At 37.1% G+C, this 22,658-nt stretch overlaps 2 protein-coding genes across 20 annotated transcripts in view; one reads left to right on the top strand and one right to left on the bottom strand.

Annotated features, from left to right (window-relative positions):
• lrrc40 (leucine rich repeat containing 40) overlaps nt 1-8,649 on the top strand; it is a 66,393-nt gene extending 57,744 nt beyond the window's left edge. For both annotated transcript variants that reach the window (XM_072574162.1, XM_072574161.1), the window contains exon 15: nt 5,300-8,649. In XM_072574162.1, the coding sequence (XP_072430263.1) occupies nt 5,300-5,405 (106 nt within the window). In that variant the 3' untranslated portion in view covers nt 5,406-8,649. The remainder of the gene's footprint in view (nt 1-5,299) is intronic.
• A 671-nt stretch (nt 8,650-9,320) lies between these two features.
• lrrc7 (leucine rich repeat containing 7) overlaps nt 9,321-22,658 on the bottom strand; it is a 617,417-nt gene continuing 604,079 nt past the window's right edge. For all 18 annotated transcript variants that reach the window (XM_072574143.1, XM_072574142.1, XM_072574141.1 and 15 more), the window contains 2 exons: nt 18,326-18,400; nt 9,321-13,822 (listed from right to left, as the gene is read on the bottom strand). In XM_072574143.1, the coding sequence (XP_072430244.1) occupies nt 13,715-13,822; nt 18,326-18,400 (183 nt within the window). In that variant the 3' untranslated portion in view covers nt 9,321-13,714. The remainder of the gene's footprint in view (nt 13,823-18,325; nt 18,401-22,658) is intronic.

Below are 22,658 nucleotides of genomic sequence, written 5' to 3'. Positions count from 1 at the left end.
ATCTATTTTTCTTCTAAACTCCAATGAGTATAGTGTGAACCTCTTCAGTCTTGTCTTGTAAGGCAACCTGGAAAATTTACTTAATTTCTCGCCAATTGCTGCTAATACATCACTCTCCAATTAAGGTGATCAAAACTGTACACAATACCTATGGTGCAGTCTCACGAATGCCCTTTGCAGTTCACTTCATCCTCCTTGCAATAAAAGTCAACATTCCATTTATCTTCCTAATTACTTGCTGTACCTGCATTCTAATATTGTGTACAGGGCATTCAGGACCTTCTGTAACACAACATGCAGCTTTCTCCATTTTAAATACTATTCTGTTTTGAGTATTACCTTATAACCACAGGATTTATCAAAGTGCTTTACAGCCAGTGCAGTACTTTTTGAAACATGGTCACTGTTACAAAGTAGGAAGCATTGCAGTTGATTTTATGACCGAACAAATTCCCAAAAATGACAAATGATAATCAGTTTAAATGTTGATAGAGTCAACTATCAGACAGGACAGGGAGGACAACTCCTTTGCTTTTCAGATTAAGTGCCATGGGGATATTTTACAGCCATCTGTCAGAGCCTTGGTTTAAGGTCTCGTCTGAAAGATAGCACCTCTGATAGAGGGGCAGTCCCTTCATACTGCAGTGAAGCATCAACCTAGATTTTTGTCATATTTCTGGAGTTTAACTTGAACTCCCAATCTTCTGACAATGAGACAAGAGGGCTGCCAACTTAGGCACAGTGCACTGAATTCTTTGCTCTTTTAAAACTGTGATATACATTTTTAAAGATTCATTTCAGATACAAAGACCTGATTAGATCATAAGACACAGGAGCAGAAATTGTAGGCCATTGAGTCTGCCTTGCCATTCAGTGAGAACATGGGTGATCTGATAATCCTAACCCCACTTTCATGCCTTGACCCCATAACACTTGATTCCCTTACTAATTAAAAATCTCTCTCAGCCTTGAATCTTCTTAACAACTGAGCCTTGAAAGCCTTCTGCAGTCATGAATTACCCTCTTACAGAAAACATTCCTCCTCATCTCTGTTTTTAAATGTGTATTCCGTTATTCTGAGATTTTGCCATCTGATTCTAGAGTGTCCCACAAGAGGAAACAACCTTCATATCTATCCTGTCAAGTCCCTAAGAATCTTTTATAAATCTCAATCTCTCATTCTTTGAAATTCAAATGAGTAAAGGCCCAACCACTCAACCTCTCCTGTTAAGACAGTTCATTCATCCCTTGTATCAATCTAGTGAACCTTCTCTGGACTGCCTCCAGTGACAGTATATCTTTCTTTTGAATAAGGGGATGGAAACTATTTCATAATATTCTAACTGGTTGTTCTAGTGCTTTGTATAGTTTTAGCAAAATCTCCCTATCTTTGTATTCTATTCCCTTTGAAAAAAGGTCAATATTCTATTTGCCTTCCTTATTACCCATGAACTTGGATGCTTGCTCGCTTTGTGATTCATGGATATGGATTCCCAATTCTCTCTATCCTGTAACTTTCTGCTGTCTTTCTCTATTTAAATACTATTTGGCTTGTCTTTTCTTCCTGTCAAAGTGCATAACCTCACATTTTCCCACATAAAGTCCATCTGCCAAGATTTTGCCCACTTGCTTAACCTAATCATATCTTTCTGCAGTCCTCTTAAGATTAGCCTTAAAATAGCTTAAAAATACAATTGCAATTCAAGTTCCTAATGTTGATTTAACAATTTTTGTGTTTTTAATTGGTTCATCAGTTAACAGCATGCTATTACTAAATGTACCTGTATTATAATTCACCACACGATCTCATACAACTTAATTTGCTCATTTCAGTAGCTTTTGTGATTGAAGTTTATTTTAATGTATATTTATTCTTGGATGTTAGCAAGGCAGCAATTTCTCCTCTTTCATAGTTGCTCTGGAAGAGGTGCTTTCTCCTTAATTGTGATGTTAGGTAGGGAATCCTAGGATCTTAACTTAGTATTGGGGTGCCAAGATATGTAGAAATCAAGATGTTGTTCTCTTGGAGGTTATGTTGCTCTTGACTTTCTCAGTGGTAAAGTTCACAGAAAAGAGCTTCTGTTGAAATAATTGTGGCCAGCTGCTGACCTGCAACTGTAGATAGTATATCCTGTAGCCATCATAGACTGGTGATGGATCTGCTGGATGTTGATTTAGTGATTGGAGTATCAGTGAATCAATTGCATAAGTGAATTACAATTAATTCCATGGATTCGTGGCATGAAGAGAAATTTGTTATAAAATTTTAAAACTAAAAAATAATTATCTGGTTATATAATTGATGGTATTTAGACATGAATTATTTAAAATCATTTACTTTCTTTCAAGAAATTAAACCAGCAACATTATTTTAATGAAATTGACAAAGAAAATTATTAGATTTAGCAAAGAAAAGTAGATGATGAGTAATTAAATTTTACCTGAAAGGGAACAAAGCCAAATAATGGAGTCATAGAGATGTACAACACTGAAACAGACCCTTCGGTCCAACTCATCCATGCTGACCAGATATCCTGACCTTTAATATCAAAAAGTTCCTTTTATATCTTTCCCCTCTTACCTTGAACTTATGCCCTCTAGTTCAGGACTCCCCAACCGCAGGGAAAAGACCTTGTCTATTTATCCTATGCATGCCCCTCGTGATTTTGTAAACCTCTATAAGGACACCCCTCAGTCTCCAATGCTCTGGAGAAAACAGTGCTGAAAATGTGTTGCTGGAAAAGCGCAGCAGGTCAGGCAGCATCCAAGGAGCAGGAGAATAGACGTTTTGGGCATGAGAAGGGCTTATGCCCGGAACGTCGACTCTCCTGCTCCTTGGATGCTGCCTGACCTGCTGCGCTTTTCCAGCAACACATTTTTAGCTCTGATCTCCAGCATCTGCAGTCCTCACTTTCTCCTCTGGGGAAAACAGTCCCAGTTTATTTAGCCTCTCCCTATAGCTCAAATCCTCCAACCTTGGTAACATCCTTGAAAATTATTTCTGAACCCTTTCAGGTTTCACAACTTCCTTCCAATAAGAAGGAGACCAAAATTGCACTCAATATTCCAAAAGTGGCCTCACCAATGTCCTGTACAGCCGCAACATGACCTCCCAACTCCTGTACTCAATACTCTGACCAATAAAGGAAAGCACACCAAACACCGCCTTCACTATCCTACCTATCTGCGACTCTAGTTTCAAGGAAATATGAACCTGCACTCCAAGGTCTCTTTGTTCAGCAACACTCCCCAGGACTTTACCAATAAGTGTATAAGTCCTGCTCTAAGTTGCTTTTCCAAAATACAGCACCTGTTTATCTAAATTAAACTCCATCTGCCACTCTTCAGCCCATTGGCCCATCTGTTCAAGATCCTGCTGTACTTTGAGGTAACCTTCTTCACTGTCCACTCTACCTCCAGTTTTGGTGTCATCTGCAAACTTGCTAACCGTACCTCTTATGCTCACATTCAAATCATTTACACAAACAAGGAAGAGCAGTGGACCCAGCACTGATCCTTGTGGCACGCCACTGGTCACAGGCCACCAGGCTGAAAAGCAACCCTCCACCACCACCCTTCTATCTTCAAGCCAGTTCTGTATCGAAATGGCTAGTTCTTCTATTCCATGAGATCTAACCTTGCTAACCAGCTTCCCATAAAGAAACCTTGTCAAACACCTTACTGAAGTCCGTATCGATCATGTCTACCATTCTGCCCTCATCAGTGCTCTTTGTTACTTCTTCAAAAACTCAATCAAGTTCGTGAGACATGATTTCTCACACACAATGTCATGCAGACTATCCCCAATCAGTCCTTGCCTTTCCAAATATATGTACATCCTATCCCTCGGGATTCCCTTTGCCCACCACCAATGTCAGGTTCACTGGTCTATAGTCCCCTGGCTTTTCCTTACCATCTTTCTTAAACAGTGGCACCACGTCAGCCAACCTCCAGTCTTCCAGCACCTCACCTCTGACTACCAATGATACAAATATCTCAGCAAGGGGGCCAGCAATCACTTCCCTAGCTTCCCATAGAGTTCTAGGATATACCTGATCAGGTCCTGGGGATTTATCCACCTTTATGCGTTTCAAGATATCCAGCGCCACCACCTTGGTAATATGGGCATTTTTCAAGATGTCACCATCTATTTCTCCACATTCTGTATCTTCCATGTCCCTCTCCACAGTAAACACTGATACAAAGTACTCATTTATTATCTTCCCCATCTCCTGTGGCTCCACATATAGGCTGCTTTGCTGATCTTTGAGGGGCCCTATTCTCTTCCTAGTTTCTCTTTTGTTCTTAATGTATTCATAAAATCATCTTCGATTCTCCTTAACCCTCTTTGCCAAAGCTATCTCATATCTCCTTTTTGCCCTCCTTATTTCACTCTTGAGTATACTGCCGTTGTACTCTTCTAATGATTCATTCGATCTCTCCTGTCTATATCTGACTTGTACATCCTTCTTTTTCTTATCCAAAACCTCAATTTCTCAAGTAATCCAGCTTTCCTTTCACCCTAACAGGAATATACTGTTTCTGGACTCTCATCATCTCATTTCTGAAGGCTTCCCATTTTCCAGCCGTCCCTTTACTTGTTAACCTCTTCCCCAATCAGCTTTTGAAAGTTCTTGCCTAATACCGTCAAAATTAGCCTTCCTCCAATTTAGAACTTCAACTTTTTAGTCTCTCCTTTTTCATCACTGTTTGAAGACTAATATAATTATGGTCACTGATCCCAAAGTGCACTCCCACTGACACCTCAGTCACCTGCCCTGCCTCATTTTGCTAAGTGACATCTTATGTCTCTAGGATCCACATATAGAGTTGATTTGGGAAAAATGTAACAAGGAGCCATTCCCAAAAATATAAAATATGAAATTTAAGTAGCTGTTATAGATATGTTAAGTCATTTTGACCTAATGGATACATCCAAAGTAGACTGCTCAGGATGGTCAGTGAAATATTGGATAGGATTGAATTCCTTACCATTCTTTGTCATGAGACTTGCAGTATAGATCTAAGCAGTTCTGCACAGCAATGTAAAATGAAGAGCGACCAAAAGATTGCTAAGCTTATGTTGTGTCTCTTAGCAGCTGAGTGGATATTTCAAGCAGATTTCTTTCTCACCTTCCAGTAGTTGCCTCTTATAGTTAGTATTTTTCCAAACAGATCTCTTTGAAGCAGAGTTTTGTATCTTCCTTCGTCCCACGAGTTCCATAGGTCGTATAACAACATATCTGTCTTTAAGCTGTATATTTTCCAGTGTTCAAATGTGCCACTTTCTTTCATGTAGAACACTCCTACTTGAAGGAAATCCATTTCGTAATCCGAGGGCAGCTATCTTGGCCAGAGGAACAGCTGCGGTCCTGGAATATCTTAGAAACCGCATTCCTACATAAATCTGTGCCTGGCAGAAGGAGGATTGCTCTGCTGAAGATATTGCAAGTGATTAAAGATTTAATCAGGATAAAATATTTAGGAGGCTTTAAAAGGAAATTATGGTGTTTTCCATAATATTAAAACAGTTATGTTTCAAGATTACTTTTGCTTTTATAGATTTAAAGTTGACTTCAGTGGCAATTAAGTATAATGTACGTGATTTATTTGCATAAACTATTGTCTAGGTATCAATTTTCATTAAGAATGAGTAGAGGATCTCCACACTTCTGCACTGCATGCCAAATTCTAAGTGCATTTTACTGCAGCACATGATTGAATCCTTTTGATGTAGCACGAGTGATGGTTTTGTACCCCCAATGAGCAATTAATTGAACTTTTTTCTGAAGCTATCAGTTTCGGTAGAAGTGCTTCTGATTTTTTAAAATACTGAACCTCTGGGTATCTTAAATCACATTATTATGTAAATTTCTGGCTGGGATTTGGCAGTTTTGAAATATGCTCTGTTCTGCTGAATGTTTGTGATTTTGAGGTTTTTATTATTCATTATTTGTTCATTATATCTTATTAAATCCGTGTTGTGCCATTCTTCCTTGACATGCAAAAAATCTTTTTTTTAAGTAAATTTCTCAATCAGTTATTTTCTTATAAATGCATTAGGACAGGTGATTTATTTAAGACCACTTGTGACATATGCACATATTTTTCATTCAACAATCCTCTGGACTTTGTGAACTCTTTAAAATTCAGTTTTAACTTTTTTTGAAAAAAACAGGTATGGCTTAATCAGTTATGCATTTTACTTTAAACTGGCTCTGTTTATGCTTACCAGTTTCCTAATAGCTAAAGGCAATATTGTGCACTTTGGGTCTGTATGCCTCAGATGATAATGTTCAATGCCTCATCTGTGTTGAGTTGAAGTGACCTGTGCAAGAATGGAAGTTGACATGTTGTACTGCCCTAGTTTAGGAAAATCTGCTTGCTTTTGATTGCTATCCAAATTGGTGTCACGAGAACTTAGTACAGGTATGGAATTATAAGGTAAAGGTAGAACTGGAACTAGCTATCCTGACTGGCTCAGTAACTCTTGCACATAAAGGGATGTCTGTGGCCTGTATAGGAGTTAATGGGTAAACTTATACTGCCTTTCGGGATTTTATTTTAAAATTGGGACCAAAAATATGTCCCATTAGCGATGATGTTGCATGGCCATCCGATTAAGGTGGTTGTAGGTGTGTTTGTATATGTTTGAAATATGAAATTATTCATGATCATAACCTTCAGTTTGTCGTTATAAAGGGGATCGTACCACAGGATAATCTGAAACTGCACCAGTAGTTCTGTGGCAGAAAAAAAAATTGCTGGAGAGAGAGAAACATATCTTTTCTGACACTGTGGCTGCCACTGGAATCCACCTCCATGGATATGATGGTATGGGGCCCATCCATCCTCATAGGAATTTGGCAGTGCTCCCAAAGTAGCCAGTTAATTGACTGCTGCTGGCTTTTATCTCTCATCATCAAGTTACCTGTGGTCTTTTTTCAATCTGTTAACAACCTCCAGTAAATGAACATGTTTCCAATTGAATAATTTAGGTGCAAAGTCCATTAAGGGCAATACAAACCATCAAAGCTGAAGGAGGTGGGGGAGAGAAGGGAGCTAAATCAAAATGGAGTCCGAGGGGATGCTGCTGGCTGGTTAGCAGTTTCCATTGATTATTTGAATCTGGCAAGGTTGACCAAAGGCAGGAACTCAAATGCATTTTTAATCTTTTCCCACTGTCTGCTGGCTAGTGTTTTTTCTGTCCTAGTTTTTCTGGAGTGAAAAGATTGAAAGGAATAAATTACTTTTCTTGTGTTGTAATGGAGGTTTACAAAGAGATGAACTTGTAGGGAAGTCTGAGTAAAGAAAAATAATCTTTTTTAAATTTGATATAAATTATTCCATTGTACACATTAAATGGATAGCTGCTGTTTTCAATATGAAACTTGATGCTGGCCTCTGAAAGCTATTTAACTTTAGCCTTGAAGATTCAATCCCCAATCCTGATTTAGTAAATCAAAGATATATATGGTATCAAGAATGTGTTGCTGGAAAAGCACAGCAGGTCAAGCAGCATCCAAGGAGCAGGAGAATCGACTTTTTGGGCATAAACCCTTCATCAGCAACACACTCTCGACTCTGATCTCCAGCATCTGCAGTTCTCACTTTCTCCATATATATGGTATGCTTTGCATAGGATGTGGTTATTCAAGACCTTTTGAATCATATTCTTGTGAGAGTTTCAAACAGAGTTTAAAATATCAGGAAGATTTATTTAGACATCTGTTGATCCTATCTTGACAATTCATCTAATTGCATTGATGGATTTTCAAGAATTCTTATAGAGAAATTGTTCTTTTCAAGGCATCAGGTCTACTTCACATTTTTCTTTTCTGCAAATACCTATAACTGTGAACTTTGACATTCCTACCTGACTGTAGTGCTTTATATATTCTGGTGATATGTCTGTATGTTGGAACAGATTTCTAAATGAGATAAATTTATATTTCAAATGTTCGTGAAATTCAACAACTGCACTCTAGGTGTAGTTGCAGTGTTATTCAATCAGTTGCCAAGATAGGATTCTGTTGAGGAGGTTGATCAGAATCATTTGAAACTACTGTTAAAAAGAATGGTGTTGCTTGACACAGCAAGATATGACAGTAACAATTTCTTGTTATTAAAAAGGCTTGAAATTTTGGCAGTCCAACATGTAAGCTGCGCAGCAGGATTTTGAATATTATTCTAGAGACAAAACTTTTATTCTAAACACCATACTGTGGTGCTATAACCACATATCTTATGCGAACTGCAAGTTGCTCAAAAATTACTGGCAGTCTTATTTTAACACAACAAAATTATGACTGGTGCTTGGACTATCAGCTTACAGATAAATTCCATTTTTTCTAATGCCTTTACTTGTGAAAATGTGGAAAGGTTTAATGCCTTCCAAATTAATGTACTGATCCCTGCCATTCCTCAAAAGCATCACTACCTTTTAGATGTGGAGGTGACTGGTGACAATTTTCTTAAAATGTATTCTAGGTTGTATTTGAAATTATAATTCATTGCTATCAAATAACACAACTGTTTGATTTATAAAATACTTTTTGTCCAAAACAAGTTGTTTTCTGTACCTTTTGTAAATTCTTGATCTTTGAGCAATACTGTTACATTAAAATTTTGCATGCTGACCAATGTCAATACTTAGTAAGTTTCATTGAAACAAAATTTCATTAGTGTAATTCTGTTTATACATTTATACTAATTCAATTTTTTGCTTAAATATGGTAATGTATACCGGCATATTGGTCTGATAAAATTGGCATTAAAAAACATTAAGTTATACTTTTGGTGAATGCATCATAAAATGTAGTGTTGTATCAGACCAGAAAAGAGAACAATTTGAGCACAACATTGTTGTTATAATGCAAAAGGAGGTCTATTCAATCCATCATTTCTGCACCAGCTCACTGAGCGGGTTTTAAAAAGTATATTTTTGATGCGTGTGTGTGAGAGAGAGAGCGAGAGAGAGTGAGTGAGTGAATATTTTGGGCGATATTAGTGTTGCTGATGATAGCTGTTGTAATGCCAACAATCTCCTGGCTGCGTTTAGGTGATCTCAGACATAAACTTTGGATCAATTGTAGATTCATTGTGCTCTGTTGTACTTGCACTAAAAGATGCAGCACATTTAGCAGGAGCTATTGAAGAAGACCACTTTAGTTCTGAAAAGTATCTTTGTTTGGAAGAGATGACAATTAGTTTCCTTGGTTCATTACCTGAACTAGAATTCTTGTTCTTATGGAAAACTATCAATTCCAAAGTGATTGACAATGGACAAAAATCACTAATATCTGTTCCAGAAATGCAAATCATTAACACAGTTTTATATTTTGACAAGAGCATTAATACATTAAGAATTAATTCAACCTAAAAACTGGGAGTTAAAAAAACTATGAAATTCAGTAATGAGACTTATGCAACACAGCGTTGGCATGATAAATCCATTTAGCAAGAGATATTTACAACTGTGTAACAATTTAAATTAACGTTTCTTCATTAAAGAGACTTCATACATTATTGAAACACTTTTTAATACAGAAAAAAAATCCCAGAATTTCAAAGCCAAAAAATAGCTCTGTTATAATTGGCACCCACATCAGCAGTGAGCGGCTTGGTTTTTCTTAATCTCTGGTAAAATTTCTCCAAATATATACATACAGAATCTGCAAAATGCATTCTGAACACATTAGACACTGTACCAATAAAATAGTGTCAATACTTAGTACATAAATAAAATTGGAAGGATTAGACTTGCATGTGCATTTGAACAAACAAGTTTTTCAACTTCACTATAGTGTGTGAAACTAAAAAGTGTAAAATCTTGTATTTTCGTTTTTGCACATAAAGCAGCTTTCAAGTCCAGTAAAATACTTTTGACTGCAGAAGCAGATGTTTACATTCACAATCTAAATGATTAAAAGTTATTTTAAATGTCATTGAGTTATTTACAAAATACTGCAGTTAGACTAAATTTTACTTTTTTTTTTCTTTCCATTCTGAATTTTGCACATACAAAAATGTGAATTTTCTTGTACATCAACAAAGCTGCATTTACATAAAGGGTTCACTTTTACAATGCAATCTATTCTATGATACCTGAACCAATGGTATTCATGGGTCACTTGCCCTCTGTCTTTCCTGTATTCATGATTCTCAACAGATATGTTGCCTCATTCAATTTAAGAATCCCAGTTGTGATCAGCCCGCCTGTTAGACATTGACTGTAAGAACTCAAAACTCTTCCCTTTCCCTTTCATATTTCAGTAAGAAACTATTATTTGCAAGCAGCCTTACCACAATTTCCCAACAATAAATAAAAGAAAATCCACTAATATGAATTGATCCATTATTTTCCTCTACTTGTGGTGAAAGGCCATGCCTTCATCTTTCAATGACCAGTTAAGAAATGATTCAAGTTGAGTTCCATACATAATGGGTCACAGGCACAGATCATATCCCATTACATTGTAGTTAGTATTGCTCAAAATAGCAGTATTTCCTAACAATCTCCAAGAAAGGTATTGTTTGATTTTCATTTAAAAGTTGATAATTAACAACTGCATATTGAAACAGTAAGAAAAAAAAGAGATAACAAAATCCACTGTTTTGTCAGAGTAAGAAGCTTCAAATCATACTTCTGTTTGAACACATTTTAAAGCTGGAAAAAATGGCATTTTTAGTGAATTAAATTTTTGAGTAATATATTTTGGTTTTTAAATTACATTCTAATGTAATTTTGGTATAATTTTAACCTTAAGTGCATTTGATGTGTTAGAATAGTTACAATAGAGTTAAAATTGAGGTAGTAGACTTGAGCTTATCATTTCTTCAGACAAAGGGGGAAAAATGGCAAAAGCAAAACAAAAAGCTATAGAAATTTACTTTATCAGAATTTGGGTGTGTGGGCAGAGCATAAAAAATGTTCCAATATGAATTAATTACCACTGCAATAATAGCACAAATCTGGGACTACAGGACACTCTCACATTGAAGGTGAAATTATACACCAGGTTTGGTCATGTGGAAAACAAATCATTACTACATTTCTTTCTTAACCATAGGGATTGATTTATTTCACTCTTAAGCAAATATTAACCCACTACAACTTGCACCACCACCAAATCCTCCCTGATTTTATTTGCCTGGCACTGTCAGGATACAAGTCTTTTGGCACATTAATAAGTTACCTGGTTGCCAAAATAAAGACAAAGTAAAAATAATTGCAGTTTATGTAATGTCTTCATGTCCTTAGGTCAAAAAATACATTCGAACCAATGAAATGTATATTTAAAGTGTAGTCACTGTTGCAATGCAAGGAACAATGTCAGCTAATTTGTGCACAGCAAGCTTTGCCATTAAGCAATCTGATAATGACTAGATACTATGTTTTAGTGATGTTGCTTGAGGGTTGAATAGTGACTGCGTAATACTACATTAACTCCATGAGCAGTGCCATCATATTTTTTATGTATACCCAAAAGGCAGTCAAGGTCTCTGTTTAATGTCACATTTGAAAAACTGTACCCCAGATATTGAAGTACAGCACTTCATTATTGTACTGGAGTGAGTCAATTGTTGCTGGAGTGGTACCAAGACTCAGGAGGCAAGATCAACTGAGGTATGGTGCCAGATAAACCTTTTGGGATAAGAAAGGTTAAATCAGGTTTAATATTGTCAGTTTTAAAGGGATAAAATGAGGTCTGTGGAGCAAAAGTAGAAAAAAAGCAAGGTGCTTTAGTTAAATTGTGCACTTAATTGTCAATTGTGTTAAATAAATACTGCAATAGTAATAAAGCATATGATGTTTGAGTATCTTTACCAGATGTTGCTGTTCATTTCAATGTCTCTATGTAAGGTGAAAGTTTATGAAACCATTGAGGCATTGGGAACGTTTGGAAGCATTAATTTTGAATATTTGTTTTGCATATTGACTGTACACTATTTATAATTTAAGTTGAATATACAATGATTTACATTAGGAATTATTGATAGGACAGCCGCTAAAAAAAACTCCCCAGTTTCCAAATGTTAATCTCCTCCTATCCTGATGTTTCAAAATTTAATTTTTCACAAAATTGCACATTTATTTAATCTCAAGTACTACAATCTAACTTGGCACTTGTCACAAAATCTTCAGTTTCAAATATGTATTGAGCTGTAAAGGTCAGTAACATGCACTGATCACCTTAGTTTAATCCCATTGAGCAGAGGGTCTGCTGGACCCAAAGCTATTAAATTAAGCAATACAGCAGATATGGAAACAAAATTTTTTAAAGCTTTTAAAAATTAAAACATCTTAAGTTCATTTTGTGAAATGGTAAATGACACTCCAATCCTTATATGGTAATAGATTGTCCACCATTATAAATTAAAGGAGTATTCATTGAAACAGAACATGTTAACAAAGGTATTTTAAGTATAATAGACTAATGTAAAATTTAAGGTTAATATACTTGAGGCACAGCATGAAACTTACACATAACTAACATTAGTACCAAATATATCTGTATTGTCTCTCCTATTACCTGCTCCTGCTGAGAGTCCAGAACGATTCCAGTAAACCCGTGAACTTCATGAAATGAGGCAATCTTGAAATTTTGCATTGCACTATTTTCCTGGATGTATACAGACTATAATAAGTGGGAGTTCTTCTGAAAATCCGCAAAGTACAGTTCTGGTGCTCAGCTGTGTATCTGATGATAATGTAGGTTTGTGGAAAGGAGAAGCAAGTGGTATACTTTCAATCATTCTGATGTACATGTCTCTGTATATGGTGGGACTTGTCAAGTTATGGTACCAAGTTAAATTCAGTTCTCTCTCTAAATATTAAAGTGAAAGCAAGTTAAAGTGATAAGGTTTAGTTTGTTTAGAACCTTAACCCATTGTCTCCTCATCATTTTTAAATTTTCAGTTATTTCTGAAAATATAATCTGGGTTTATGGTAAATGAAATTCAACTTGCTCCTGTCCTGACTTCATTTCTACTTTTAAGTATTTCTTATAAAAGAAAGCAATAGAATAGCCAGGAGGACACTTTTTGATATTGTTTAACCAGGTATACAAACATCTTGGAATTCCAATATTTTTGATTGGTTTTCATGAAACAGATAACATTATTTGTTGAACCCCCTTTCTTGTCCAAATTCTCTTTCCGATATTAATTAATAAGAAAATAGCTGTAAATTTCTCAGTACATAATTTGCTGCATTTGTTGATGTATTTTTGCTTTTTACAAAAAAGGCATATACAAGATTGAGGCAGTGTTTTATGGTGGTGCAATATCTAAAGACCATGTGTGCTTTTGGTGCTAAGGGAGCTAATGATTAACCAACTCTGAGAATGAATGATATATATTATATATATAGTGTGTATATATAATTATATCAAATTATAATATAATTATATTATAATTAAGAATATATAATAATTAAATGTTTGCACCAAATGACCTGCCATTTCACAGCCTCTAGTTGACAGGATGTAAAGTCACTACATAAACGTCAATCTCATAAATGATCAATTTGTAAAGATAAAATACTGAACATAATAATGATAGGTAAGTGTCTTATAATTTTGGCACGTGTGTTGCCATTGGTCCAGCAATTGGCAAAATAATTGGAAAATAAATTGCCTGGCTTTCCTCACAGGAAGCTGCAGTGAAAGATTTTAATCTTAAACATTTTTCTAGTGGGAAAAGAAAAGTTCTAGGTTGGAATCTCGCGTTGGATTATCAGATCCACTGTGTTCTGAAAACTTTTAAGAAGTGACACTGCCTTCTCATGTTCCATGTGTGTAAAGTTGTGTCCATTAGCCTACACAAAACAAAAATACATATGTAAGAATAACTGAAATGGGAATTCATAATCTCATAATTCATAAGATGTTTTGGTGATCATGAAGTTCAGTAACATTAACTGGGGGTTACAACACTTACCTGTTAGACCATTAGACAAAGGAGCAGAATTAGGACATTCAGTCTATCAAGTCTGGTCTGATATTTGATCATGGCTGATATGTTTTTCAGCCCCATCCTCCTGCCTTCTCTGTGTGACCCTTATTCCTTTCATCAGTCAAGAACCCATCTAGCTCTGTTTTAAATACACTCAATGATTTGGCTTCCACAGCCCTCTGCAGCAGTGGGTTCCACAGATTTACCATCCTCTGGCTGAAGAAATTCCTCCTTTCCGTACTAACGGATCATCCCTTTACTCTGAGGCTGTGCCTTCGGGTCCTAGTGTCTCCTATTAGTGGAAACATCTCCACATCTACTGTATCCAGGTGTCTCAGAATTTTGTAAATTTCAATGAGATATTCCCTCATCCTAAACTCCATTGAGTACAGACCCAGAGTCTTCAATCACTTCTCATAATAACAAGTTCTTCATCCCCAGAATCATTTTTGTAAACCTCCTCAGACATTCTTCAATGCCAGCATATCCTTCCTTACATAGACTGCTCAAAACTGTTCACAGTATTCCAAACGTGTTCTGACTAGAGCCTTTAAAAAGCTTCAGAAGTCTATCTCAGCTGTTGTATTCTAGTTCTTTTGAAATGAATGCCAACATTGTTTTTGCCTTCCTAAATGCCAACTAAACCTGCATGTTAACCTTAAGAGAATCCTGCACTAGGGGACTCCCAAACTCTTTGTGCTTCAGATTTCTTAAGCCTTTCCCTGCTTAAAAAATAGTCTACACCTCTTCTTCCTATCAAAGTGCATAACTTCACTCTTTGTCATTGTATCCCATCTGCCACTTCTTTGCCCACTCTCCTAGCCTGTCCAAGTCCTTCTGCAGCTTGCTTTGCTTCCTTAACACTACCTGTCCCTCCATCTGTGTTTGTGTCATTTACAAACTTAGCAACAATGACCTCCGTTCCTTCTTCCAGATAATTAATGGATAACGTGCATAGTTTGGTTCCAATTTGGACCCCTCCAGAACTCCACTGGTCACTGGCCACCATCCTGAAAAAGACCCCTTTATGCCCACTCTCTGCCTTATGTCAGTCAGCCAAACCTCTATCCATGTTGCTTATCTTATTTAGCACCCTCTTATGTGACACCTTGTCAAAGGTCTTCTGGAAATCAAAAGTAATTAATGTCCATTGGCTTGTCTGTCTGAATCGCTTGTAACCTCCTCAAAGAATTCTAACCGTTTTCTCAGGCAAGACCTCTGCTTGATTAAGCCATACTGATTCAGCCCTGTTTTACCATGCACTTCCAAGTACTCTGCAGTCTCATCCTTAATAATGGCCTCCAAAATCTTTTCAACAACTGAAGTCAGGCTAACCACCATATAGTTTTCTGTCTTCCGCTTCCCTTTTTTCTTAAACAGCCATGTTGCATTAGACATTTTCCAGTCCTCTGGGACTCCTCTGCCTCTATTGATTCCTGAAAGATCACTGCCAATTCCTCTACAATTTCCTCAGCTATCTCCTCCAGAACTCTAGGGGTGTAGCCCATCTAGTCTGCGTGACTTATTCACCTTCAGACCTTTTAATTTCTTCAGCTCCTTCTCCTGAGTGGCCACTACTATCACCTCTACCCCCCAACTCTCTTGAAGTTCTGGTATGTTTCTGGTGTCTTGCACTATGAAAACTGTTAGAAAGTACCCATTTAGTTCCTCTGCTTTTTTTTTTGTCCCCCCATTACTACTTCCCAGCCTCGTTTTCCAGTGGTCCAGTGCCCACTACTGCCTTCTCTACCTTTTGTATATATCCAAAAAAAACTTGCAGTCTTCTTTTATGTTACTGGCTAGCTCATTCTCCTTTTTTGTCTTCTGTCCCCTTATTGTGTTTTTAAAGACTTACTAATCTGCTGGTTTGCCACTAATCTTTACCACATTGTGTAGTCATATTATGGTCACTAGCCCTTAATAGTTTCTTCATCATAAACTCCTAATCAAGTCAGCATCATTATACCTCCCCAAATCCAAAATTACCTGTTCCCTAATGGGCTCAAAGCTCCTTCAAACCAACTTGTGGTCATTCCACAAATTCCTTTAACCTCTGTTGAGCTGTCCCTCTGTCCCCACCAACACTACCCACCTTAACATTTTCCATGATTTCTGTGCAACTGAAACCAAAGCTCCCACCTCCCATTTAGTTTAAAGCCTTCCATTATTTATTTTAATGTCCTACCCTAAATAGTGGGTGGAGGGTAGTTGCACATTGGTTTCATTATAAACTACTTTTGCTACAACTATTTAACCTTGCAAACTTAAAGGTACTGCTGTGGTGTAATAGTTTGATATTTTCCATTTTCCTGTAGTCCCCTTAACAGATTTTGCCAAGTGAGGGATAGTTTTGTGGTACTGACCCAGATTGAACAAAAACTAAGTTAAGTTCTCCAAACTCATTTTAAAAAGTCCCTCATAGTTGCTGTATCATTTTTTTTATAACATTCAAGTCTAGGTCACTGACAGGAACCAATCAGTTCTCATTATAAAGTGCATATATTATTCCATGTTTCTGTCAATTTTTTGCATGCTGTGGCAAGATTTAAGGAGTGGGAATATGATTAATGCGCATATTTGCAAACTGACTTTCCTCAGTATTTGCAATGGATTTTACTTATTGAAGCTATCACTGACATAGTGTGGAATGTATTTGCCATTTTTAAAATTGGCTTTAAGTAGGTTCTGGTGAACTTCCTTCTTGAATGTACTCCAACAATGCTGTTAGGATGGAAGTTCCAGGATTTAAACCAATGATAATAGAAGGATGATTATAAAGTTAGGATGGTGCAATTGGAGAGGGAATTTCAAAATTTTCCCATGCACCTGCTACTTGTTTTTCTAGGTGGCAGAGTTTGGGAGGTGCTTTAAAACATTTGCAACAATGTTCTGGACTTGAGACGCGTGTGTTTGTGCCAGCTATGAATTCAATCAGGGAGAGATGAATCACTATTGAGTTAATTTAGAATAGGGCACCATAATGTGATTTTGGGTTAAAAGTTGCCTTAGAATCTTGGATAACACTCTCCCTTAATCTCTGCAGTTCAATTTGGATGTATGTTAAGAACAAAGCTGTAATGTTGATATTGGATGAACCTGGGAATCTCAAACTAAGCTGGTTATTGCTATTTGTAACACCATTGACTACTTTTCCCATCACCTTGTTCAATCTGCAGGCAATTTCTACAAGATGAACTTTGTAAAATGGACTCTCAGTGTCACTGTGAAATATGTTAAATTTTACTGCATTTTTAAAAAACAGAGTTACATAAGTAAATGCAGCAGATGTATGACAGACATATCTCTGTAAATGCTAATTATATAGATTACCATGTAATCTTTTTTTCTGGTAGTGTTAAAAGGAGAAAGATTGATCAAGTAACTAAGACACTATTCTTCAACTAATATCCACCTGAACCTTTAGAAGAGGCAGATGATGCCTAGTATTCACATTTCATCTGAAAGAAAGATCACATGGTGTTGTTAAAATGTTTCCAAAGCAAGTATTATTTAAATATTTTCTTCAGTGCGTCTTTGTCCTTTTTATGGCTTAGAGACTAAAATTTTAGGTGCATCCTGATCAGCTAACTCTGCAATTTGATGTAATGTCGCTACTGTTTAATTCTATGCCCCAAAGCATTAACTTGATGACATTTTTAGTTGCGTTCCTAATGTGCAATTTTGATTTATTCCATCTGTCTTCCTATATTCTTTTACTTTTCAACCCAGTTCAGGTTTTATATTTCCTACCAGAGTGCATCACATCACTATTTAAAATTCATTCAGCAGCTAACAGTCATTTTTTGCAAGTTTTTAATGCCTTTTTATATTGTGTTGCATTGTTCCTCATGGTTAGCTACATGTCCTCTGCTCTCCACCGTCCTCTGCTCTCCACCCCCGCCCCCCAGTTTAGTACCATTTGGAACCTGATGTTGAGTTACTTGTTCTATATTCAAATCTGAACATTTTTAAATAGCCTGATTTCAGCATTGATCCTTGTGGAACAGCATGTTTCACATTTATCCTACTAGAACAACTACTCTTGGTTACTCTTTTACCTTTTTGCTAATTTACTACGTATTCAATTATTTGCCCTCTGAGTTCGTGACTATTGCCATGAGTCCGCAGTGTTGTACCTAACTTTCAGACTGAAAAGTTGCCATATTGATGTACTTTAAAAGCTGAGTGATGTCATGGGCTAGCAAATTTCCTTTCTCACTTGAGATCTAGGATTTGCCATAATGTGACTGTAGAAAAGTAGCCTCTCTCTAGAAATCTGAATTGAGTTGAGTTGCTACTGGCATTAGCATACACCACTAAATTGACAATTTTGTTCCCATTGGAATTTCTAAACTATCCAGCAAACCTTAAGGATCTTGTCTCCAGGCTGTAACAGATTGGATGCTGGTCCATCAGGTTGTACTCTAGTAACGAAGATTCCCTGTTGAAACAAGAGTGAGAATTATAGATTGACTTCATTATGAATTAAAGTGAATTGCAATGTATTTATTATTTTATTCTTATTTCATATGACAATAAAATTTAATTCTAATTCTACTTCCTATATATTGTATTTTATTTCTATATCACTTGAGAGAGAAGAAAAATTGGCCAATATGCTAAATGAGATGCATATTTGGTTTGAGAGGATCTGAAAAGGAGCTTTGCTATCCTACTATTCTTTGGAATGCTTCATACTTGTACGGGGTGCCCAAAATAAAATGTTATCTTTCACACTGGCATTAGTCAACTCGCTAAACAGAAGATTCTCCAGAGAAATAAAGACAAATTGTTGAGGGATACACAAGACCAAAAATAGATTTTCAAAAATATTTAGAAAAAATAATATGATATTCTGGTGGAAGGATGATTGGAAATCCCATAGGTTAATTCCACTTAATAAAATCTAAATTTTATTATAATTTGACTGTGATGTTCATTAAGGTAGTAAAAACAATGACTGCAGATGCTGGAAACCAGATTCTGGATTAGTGGTGCTGGAAGAGCACAGCAGTTCAGGCAGCATCCAGGTAGCTTCGAAATCGACGTTTCGGGCAAAAGCCCTTCATCAGGAATAAAGTACTCCTGATGAAGGGCTTTTGCCCGAAACGTCGATTTCGAAGCTACTTGGATGCTGCCTGAACTGCTGTGCTCTTCCAGCACCACTAATCCAGAATGTGATGTTCATTAGGCTGGTGAACTCTGAGGCTGTTGTGTTGTAACTGCACTTTTGAACTGAATCACACTGCAGTATATAAATTTGCTGTTATTGTGCTTTTAAAATTCTGAGGGGTTCCATGAAGATAACAATTAAACTAATTGAATAAATAATGAATATGCAACTAAGTTCTTAATCTATCAGGCATTGATAATGTAAATTTTCTATATCTAATCAAATATTAAAACAGGTGCTTCAAGTGATGTACTCTGTCCAATAATTAAAGAATAATTAACATAAATTGCAGTACATCTTCCTCTGTTCATCAATTTACACAAAGTAATATGCAGTCATTATTTCTTGGTGAAAATTTGATAGATATGAGGATGTGCTCCCCCTTCCTCCCCTAAATCTGTAGATCTGTAGAACAGGCTTCCTTTAAAACTGGTTATTGCTGCATTGATCACTTGCCTTAAAAATGAAATAGGCTAATGATTGTATGGATAAATATAGGTATAAAGGTATTTAAAGATTGTAAACACACGGCAATGTGGGCAAGTAATATGTAGAAAGATGGTTTGTTAGATAATTGTTCAAGATCTTTAACATAAATAGCTGAATTACACAAAATATATTTTAATATGGATAAGCATAGGATAATAGTTCCAGGAAATAGAAATCAAATTTAAAAATCACTACAGCAGATACAGGAAAGGAAAATTAATTTGTAAGTGAAGAGCCATTGTCTATTCAATATGAGGTTATCAAGAAAGTAAATCTGAGTGCAATTTTAAATTCAGAGGTCCCATACTGCAAGTTAGAATAAGATATGATATTATACAAATCAACTGTGCAGCCAATTCTGGAGCACCCCAGCATCACAGAGGCCAGTCTTCAGCCAATTCAATTCTTTCCACATGATGATATAAAAGAATGGCTGGAGGTGCTGGATACAACAAACCCAATGAGCCTGATAGCATTCCACCAATAACATTGAAGACATATGCTTTGGAACTAGCTGATAACCTATCTCAGCTACAACACTGGCATCTGCCCAATAACGTGGGAAAATTCCCCTGATATGTTCAGTATGGAAAAAAGCAGGACAAATTCAACATGGCCAAAGACAGCACCATCAATCTACTCTCAGTTATCAATGATGGAAGGGATCATTGACAATGCAATCAAGTATCTCTTGTTCTGCAATAATCTACGCACTAAGGCTCAGTTTGAGTTATGCCAGTTCCTGATCTTATAATAGCCTTGATCCTTAAGGCCATAATATAGAGGAGCAGAATTAGGCTGTTCAGCTCTTTGAATATCTGCTTCACCATTTGATCATGGCTGACATGTTTCTGAACCCCATCCTCCTGCCTTCTCCCAAAAACTCTTGGTCCCTTTATCAATCAACCTATCTATCTCTCTGTTAAATATACCTGATGACTTGGCCTCCACAGGCCTCTGCAGCAATGGGTTTCACATATTCACCACCTGAAATTCCTCCTCAGGTCAGTTCTAAAGGGTCAACCCTTCACTTTGAGTTTGTGCCCTTGGGTCCTTAGTCTTTCTTACTAGTGGAAACATCTCCACGTCCATTTTATCCAGGCCTCTCCGTATTCTGTAAGTTTCAATCAGATCTTCCCATCCTTCTAACCTACATCAAGTATCGATTCAAGGTCTTCAACTGCTCCTAATATGACAAATCCTTCATTCCCAGGATCATTCTTGTGAACCTCCTTCAGACTCTCTCAAAGCCAGTACATCCTTTAGACAAAGGCCCCAAACCGCTCTCAATATTCCAAATGCAGTATGATCAGAGCGCTTTAGAGTCACCGCAGTACATCTCTGCTCTTGTATTCTAGTCCTAATGAAATGAATGCTAACATTGCATCTGCCTTCCTAAATGCCAGCTGAACCTGTAAAGAGAATCCTTCATGAGAAACGCTAATTGTCTTTGTGCTTCAGATTTATGAAGACTTTCCACATTTAAAAAATAGTCAACATCTCTATCACAACTTAAAAATACGGGGTAGACCATTTAGGACAGAGATGAGGAGAAACTACTTCACACAGAGAGTGGTGGCTGTGTGGAATGCTCTGCCCCAGAGGGCAGTGGAGGCCCAGTCTCTGGATTCTTTTAAGAAAGAATTGGATAGAGCTCTTAAAGATAGTGGAGTCAAGGGGTATGGAGATAAGGCTGGAACAGGATACTAATTAGGAATGATCAGCCATGATCATATTGAATGGCGGTGCAGGCTCGAAGGGCAGAATGGCCTACTCCTGCATCTATTGTCTATTGTCTATTGTCTATTGAATAATTTTACAGTTTCCAATACAGACAAAAGAGCCAGACTCCAGAGGTGAGGTGAACGTGACTGCCCTTAACATGAAGGCAGCCTTGACAGACTTGGAGTCAATGGGGTTTGGGGGTAACTCTGCAGACTGGAGTCAGAACAGAAGTAAACCATGCAGCCTTCAAGCTTGATCTGCCATTCAATCTGCTTGTGACTGATCATCATCTATTTCTACACAATTTCTCTATCATGTTTTCATATGTGGAAACCTATCAGTCTCAGTCATGAATATATTCAACAAATCAGTCTCAAAGCCTCATTTCTGTACAAAATGGGGTGTGTCTTATTCTGAGGTAAAAACAATGACTGCAGATGCTGAAAATCAAATACTGGATTAGTGGTGCTGGAAGAGCACAGCAGTTCAGGCAGCATCCAACGAGCAGCGAAATCAACGTTGATTTCGCTGCTCGTTGGATGCTGCCTGAACTGCTGTGCTCTTCCAGCACCACTAATCCAGTATGTGTCTTATTCTGACGCAGCCATTGATGGTTTTAGACCCTCCAGCGAGGAAAACATCCTTCCTGCAACAATCTTGTTAATCCTTGTAAGAATTTTGAATGTTTTTAGATTAGATTCCCTACGGTGTGGAAACAGGCCCTTCAGCTCAACAAGTCCACACCGACTCTCTGAAGAGTAAACCATCCAGTGCCATTTCCCTCTCACTAATGAACCTAACACTACGGGCCAACTCACCTAAACTGCACATCTTTGGAGGAAACCGGAGCACCCAGAGGAAACCCACGCAGACACAGGGAGAATGTGCAAACTCCACACAGATAGTCACCTGAGGCTGAAATCAAACCTGGGACCCTGGTGCTGTGAGGCAGCAGTGCCAGCCACTGTGCCACCCCTGGAGATAACCTTTCATTCCTCTAACCTCCAAAGAATATAGGCCTGGTCTATTTAATCTTTCATTAGGGGACAACCCCTGCGTCCCATGAATTAATTTCATGGACTCTCACTCACTGTAAACCTCCAATGGCAAGTATACTGTTCGTAGATGAGGAGACAAAATAGTGTACCCAAGGCGTAATCTCACCAAGACTCCACATAATTGCAGTAAGGCATCTTAACTCCTTTATGAAAATCTTGTAACAGGCCAACATTCATTTTACCTTAATTGCTTGCTATTATGCAGGTTAACATCACATTTCTTCATATTGTACTCCATCTCTTAACTTTTTGCC

Source organism: Chiloscyllium punctatum, chromosome 7 (genome assembly GCF_047496795.1).
Source record: "Chiloscyllium punctatum isolate Juve2018m chromosome 7, sChiPun1.3, whole genome shotgun sequence".
NCBI classification, from domain to species: Eukaryota; Metazoa; Chordata; class Chondrichthyes; order Orectolobiformes; family Hemiscylliidae; genus Chiloscyllium; species Chiloscyllium punctatum.
This window is presented reverse-complemented; position numbering and strand designations above follow the sequence as displayed.